The 6,328-nt window shown below is 47.2% G+C and overlaps 1 protein-coding gene across 1 annotated transcript; it reads right to left on the minus strand.

Annotated features, from left to right (window-relative positions):
- Positions 1-420: 420 nt before the first annotated feature.
- LOC112878592 (fibrous sheath CABYR-binding protein-like) lies at positions 421-2,226 on the minus strand (the record flags this gene model as incomplete). The annotated part of the gene is made up of 6 exons (XM_025942849.1): positions 2,082-2,226; positions 1,490-1,959; positions 1,237-1,419; positions 890-1,164; positions 636-817; positions 421-563 (listed from the first exon to the last, which is right to left on the minus strand). Coding segments are annotated over exons 2-6 (1,139 nt in total), but the record flags the coding sequence as incomplete, so codon positions are not given.
- Positions 2,227-6,328: the final 4,102 nt, after the last annotated feature.

A 6,328-nucleotide genomic window follows, 5' to 3' on the forward strand; every position in this document is an offset into this window, starting at 1 on the left:
GGCGGCCCCCCTGAGGTCCTCCAGCTCCTTCCGCTGCTGCTCGTCCTTCTCGCCCAGCGTTTTGATTTGCTGAAGGCAGTCGACGAACTGTCGTTCAGTATCGCCTATCACCTTCTGCAGCCTTTCGACATCATCTGTACGACGATACAGCATATTCTTCACGTCAGTAAGCAGCTCCTCTTTGTGTTTTATTATTTTCCTAAGCTCTGCGGTGAAGATATTTCAGCAACTAAGGGAAATTACTAAGGAAAAGTACTCGAGGGAAGCGAGGGCCTACCTTGGTGCGCTTTCTTCTCTTCCTTGAGCTGCTCCAGGTACTCCGCTTGTTGCTCCTTGAGCTATTTTTGGAGCTCGGAGTTGGCCTTCTCGAGGTTTTTCAGGTCATTCTTGAGTAGCCAAGTCTCTCGAGTTCTTTCCTGCTTCAATATGTCCAGCTCTCGCTGCAGATAGCAATTCTTCATAATTTCTTCGGAGATGCGCTTGTCCAGGGCAGCTAACTCTCGCGCATCACTCACAACCGCGCTGAGCTTCTCCGATTTTTTCTGGGATTTAGTGATTACATGCTGCGCAAAAGGCGGAGATTGAGTCAAAACAGCTCATCAATATGCACAACCGGAACATTACCCAAGTATTACCATGGAAAAATCGTATAACTCCTTGAAGGTGCTCTTGAAGGTCTTTAAATTTTCTGCCGTCAGCAGGGGGTCGTCCACCAGGTCGGTGGTGATGACGTTCTTGTACCCCGGCCCGGCCTTTAGTATCTCACGGGGATTCCTCGAGGACCCGGCGATGTCTTCGGGCGGTGGTTGTCGGACACCTGCAAGTACAAATGTTGTCAATATATTGCGCCCAGATCTCGGTAGCCAGCCGCAGGCGGATAAGCGCTTACCTGTGCCATCAGTAGGAGCAGCATCAGGGGCTTCGACTTGTTCTCCGCCACCAGCTTCGGCTTCATCTTGTCGGAGCTCGGGAGGCGGCAAGTTGGGGAGCGTCACATCTGCTTCAGGGGCCAGCTCCGTGGGTACTGGTTCTCCAGGCGCCGACGGCTCGGAGGCTGCAGCGGCTGGGGCCGGTTCCGCGCCGGAAGGCTCAGTTCGGGTTGACGACTCTGGGGCTGCGGTGGCTGCGTCCGGATACAGCTGGAGCTGCACCACGCTTGCAACCCTGATAATGTCGAAGCCATTGTTTTACAAGCCGAAAAGAGCGAGATATTTACGTGACCAGAGGTAAACTCACAGTTTAGACTTCTTTTTGACGGCCTTTTTCACCCGCAAGGCCTGTCGCGGAGTCCCTATTGCTGGCGGCGGGGCTTGATCAGCCGATTGGGCGGTCCTCGCCACGGCAATGGTCACTGCCGCGACGGCGGATGGACCTGTTTCCACCTCTTTGGGTCCGATCTCGGGTGGTAGAGCAGGAAGACTACAAGTGGATACTGTCAGAACACAATATTATTGATACTTGGCAACTCGTCAAAACAGTAAACCAGTACCTGGAAGACTCGACTTCTTGCACCTTTCGTTTGCGCACTACCCGACGACCTTGTGGCACCAGAGGCAGAGTTGTGGCTAACTCCACGGCTGGTCCGAGGGAGTTGTCCTTTCTCACTTCCCCCTCGGTGCCCGTCTCCACCAGGGGGCTCCCACCTTCCGTGGACTCGCTGCTGTGCAGGGCCGTAGCTTTTCGAGCCCTCTTCGCTTTGACAGCGGCGCTGGGAAGAAGGTGGTCTGGCCACGGGATGTCCGGCTGCGGCGGGTAGCTACGGTATAACTCCGTGTGTCCCTGCAGAAGGTGCTCAGTTAGCATGGGCGAGACGGAACTTGTTCCTATTATAAAGTAGTCCAACATTTACCGGCTTTGGAGGCTTCTGAGCAGTGTAAAGCTGTGGGACGTATGGGACTGCATCCACATCCAGAAGTACTCGTTCGACTCGACGGAGTGCGGCTTCATCTGTCAGTTCTTCTGCACACATACGAGACAAATCTTCAGCACCTGAATACTCAAATCCAAGACTGTGGCATTGTTGGATCGGTTGGACTCGGCGTTTGAAGAAGGAGAACATAACGGACGCGCCGGTCACTCACGTCATCTTGAGTGCTTCTATGATTGTTAAAAGCTCCTCGACTTGATCCAGGTCTCCTCTGGTCAGTTCACGATTCCACTCTGGCCTCACTACAGGTGGTTTATTTGTTTTCCCAAAGAGCTGGGGGGCATGATTTTCAATGTAGAACCAATGGTTCTTCCAACCGGGGAGGTTTGAGGGGAATTTGTATGAAAGGTATCTTTCGCCGGCCTGCTGACGCAGTTGAATGCCGGCGCCCCCTACAACAGAAAGTTTCTTCGTGGCAGGCTGGGGTTTGACGCGGAAGAGGAAGCGGAATAGATCCCAGTGGGGTTCGATTCCGAGAAAGGCTTCACAGAAGTGGATGAAAATGGAAATATGGCAAATGGAATTATGGTTGAGGTGATGGAGCTCAAGCCCGTAATAGTAAAGAAGGCCACGAAAGAAGGAACAAGTGGGGAGGGCCAATCCCCGTTCGGCAAAATGGAGGAATGTGACAATTTCATGAACATTTTCCATGGGGAAAGGTTCACGGTAAGAGGGGCGCCAATTGACAAGGTTCTTTTCTTGCAGCAACCCCTCGGAAACTAGTTTGTTCAGATCGTTGAGGGAGCACTTACTGTGTGTCCACTCCGCGGTCGATGGCTGCGCCTCTTTCTTCTTTTCCTCGATCTCTGACTTCTTGGGCACCATCTCCGATGCTCTGGCCACGAGATGCTCGGGGGCTGCGGGAGAGGGGCGGGGAGGTCGGAGCGGGAGGATTTCTTTGGGGGATGACGGCGGCGCTTGGTCCCGATTGGGGATTTCGGCGGTTCTTGGCAAAATGTAGATTGAAAGCACAGTCTTTTCCACTACTCTCGCGGGGTTAAATAACCAGCGGGGTGGGCAAAAGTTACTGTTCCGAAGTTGAAGGGTCATTTTTTGGAATATGCCGAAGATGAGAGGTCATTTGGTGGACTGTTTGGATTAAATATTCGATTAATCATTTTTTCAGGGCTAGTTAGCCCGAAAAAAGGGATTTTTCGGGTTGATGATCTAGTTTCTATCATTTGTATCATCATTTTGGTAATTTTTCAAGTCATCATTTTTAACCTGCATGCCACGGTTTTAGATCCTTATCTCCATATTTGTGGGATTTGGATTTAAGGCTCGGGGGCTGCAGGGTACGTGGCATCGACTACTCATTTTTCAAATTTCTTTGATGGACAAGGAGGATTACAGACAAATGGGACCCTCAGCCTGATTCTCCGATTCAACCTAAGGCTCGGGGGCTGCTCCATATGGAGTGCGATTTTTCAAATCGCACACCATGATTAAAAATAAAATTCGGGGCATGAGCATCTCATAGCTTCGATGCAGCCAAGCAAGTACTCGAAGAAGGATTTCAAGGCAAAGCTTTAGAAGAAGTCGAAGATTGCTTCAAAAGTACTCGATAAGCCTGCAGTACTCAGCTACGAAGAGCTCGGGGGCTTGTCAGACCCGGGGCCACCGGACTGGGTACATAACGTAGTTTAAAGAGGTCTAAGAGATTAAGTCCGTCTTATCTCTTATTCATTATGTTTATCTCTTGTTTATCCCATTTAAATAGGAGATAGAGCTAACCAACACGGAGGGGATCTACTCGAGATATGTTCTGGTATGATCCCTCAGCGGGTGTTGGTTAGCATCTTTGTAACTCTGGACTCTCGGATATATAAGAGAGGTCAGGGACCCCTCTCAAAACACGATCTCTAGGTCATTCTACACAAAAGGCAATACAAACTACCATACAGGACGTAGGGTGTTACGCATCTTGCGGCCCGAGCCTGTCTAAGCTTTGTGTTCCTTTCACCTTCGAGTTCCTGATCTCGGCGTCTCCTCACCCAAAACTTACCACCTTGGGTATATCCCTCGGTGGGCAGCCGGTTAAACACCGACACCTTCCCCCCTAAAAGGAATCTCGTCCCGAGATTACAGGAATGAGGTGATAAGAGCATAGATACCTAGGAATTCCTGAGAAAGTCTGGGAAGTTCCTCTGGAGATAGTCTTCAGTTTCCCAGGTAGCTTCTTCTTCTGTATGATGATTCCACTGGATTTTAAACATTTTGACCGTTGCTCTTCTAGTACTTCTTTCCTTGGTATCCAAGATTCTGATTGGAAGTTCTTTATAGGAAAGATCAGGCTCGATGTCAATACTTTGTGTATCAACGATTTCGGTAGGAACACAAATACATTTCTTCAGCTAGGATACATAGAAGACATTATGAATGGCTGCTAGCTGAGGAGGAAGTTGAAGTCGATAGGCTACGGGTCCATAAATTTTAAGAATTTCAAAAGGACCAACGTAGCAAGGAGCGAGTTTGCCTTTGATACCAAATCGTTGAACACCTCGAGTAGGAGAAACTCGTAGTTATACAAAATCACCTACTTCCAACTGTATGGGTTTTCTCCTTTTATCTGCGTAGCTCTTTTGTCTGGATTGAGCTGCTTTAAGATTATTCCAAATGATCTTTACCTTTTCTTCTGCTTCATTAACAAGATCAGGTCCAAAAATTTTGCGTTCACCAGTCTGAGACCAATTCAAAGGAGTTCTGCATTGGCGACCATATAAGGCTTCAAAAGAAGCCATTTTGATACTTGACTGATAGCTGTTATTATAGGAGAATTCTGCCAAAGCTAAGCATTTGTCCCAATGCTTGTCGTATTGGATTACACAAGCCCGAAGCTTCTAGAATTTGGTTGATCTTTTCTGTCTGTCCATCTGTTTGCGGATGATATGCGGAGCTTCGGATTAACTTGGCTCCAAGAGTTTGTTGAAACTGTTCCCAGAAACGGGCAACAAACTGTGCTCCACGATCAGAGATGATCGTTTTAGGTATCCCATGGAGATGAACGATTTGGTCTAGATATATTTTCGCATACTTCCTAGCAGTGTAAGGGGTATGTACTGGAAAAAAATGAGCGGTCTTGGTTAACCTATCCACAATCACCCAAATAGAATCATGCCTTTGAGAAGTATTGGGTAAACCTACGATAAAGTCCATACTGATATCCTCCCATTTCCAAGAAGGAATAGACAAAGGCTGTAGTGTACCAGAAGTCCTTAAATGACTGGCCTTAACTCTCTGGCAAACATCACAGTCAGAAACGTATTTTGCTATTTCTCTTCTCATACGAGTCCACCAAAAATTCTGTTTCAAATCTTGGTACATTTTCGTACTACCAGGGTGCATAGCAAATTTAGATAGATGAGCTTCATCCATTATTTGCTTGAGAAGCTGATGGTTCTTGGGTACAACTATACGTTCCTTAAACCATAGAATTCCTTCAGAATCTTCTTGGAAACATTTATACTTCTCTTCTCCTTGGGCTAATTGTTGTTTGATCATTTTAACTCCCTTATCGTGTTGTTGTGCCATCACAATACTATCCTGGAGTATAGGCTTAACTACTATATGGTTCAGACTGCCTTGAGGAACGATTTCCAGATTAAGCTTCCTCATTTCCCAGCAAAGAGTGTTACTAAAAACTTCTATTGATAAACAATGACAATGTGACTTGCGGCTAAGGGCATCCGCAACCACATTGGCTTTGCCGGGATGGTAGTGTACTTCAAGATCATAATCCTTTATAAGTTCTAACCAACGTCTCTGCCTCATGTTCAAGTCTGCCTGTGTAAAGATGTACTTTAGACTCTTATGATCTGTGTAAATATTGCACTTAGTACCCATAAGATGATGTCTCCAAAGTTTAAGTGCATGTATTACAGCTGCAAGCTCAAGGTCATGAGTAGGATAATTCTGTTCATGTGTTCGAAGGGCTCTAGAGGCATATGCAATCACGTGATTATCCTGCATGAGTACATCCAAGTCCGGTGCCTGATGCATCACAATAAACATCAAAAGGTCTGGATGTGTCTGGCTGAGCCAAAACTGGAGCAGTGGTAAGTTGTGCTCTTAAGGTGTGGAAAGCTTCTTCACAGTTCTCATTCCAGGAGAATTTAACTCCCTTTTTCAATAGTTCTGTCATGGGCTTGGCTATTCGAGAGAAATCTGGAATGAAACGACGGTAATAACCAGCAAGACCGAGAAAACTGCGGATCTGATGGACCGAAGTAGGGGGTTTCCAATCCATCACTTCTTGAACCTTACTCGGATCGACAGATATACCATCCTTAGAGATGGTATGACCCAAGAATTTGACGTATCTAGCCAGAATTCGCATTTAGAGAATTTGGCATACAGACGGTGATCTTGGAGACGTTGAAGAACAGCATGAAGATGTTTAAC

The sequence above is a fragment of the Panicum hallii genome, unplaced genomic scaffold (genome assembly GCF_002211085.1).
Source record: "Panicum hallii strain FIL2 unplaced genomic scaffold, PHallii_v3.1 scaffold_43, whole genome shotgun sequence".
Classification (NCBI taxonomy): domain Eukaryota; kingdom Viridiplantae; phylum Streptophyta; class Magnoliopsida; order Poales; family Poaceae; genus Panicum; species Panicum hallii.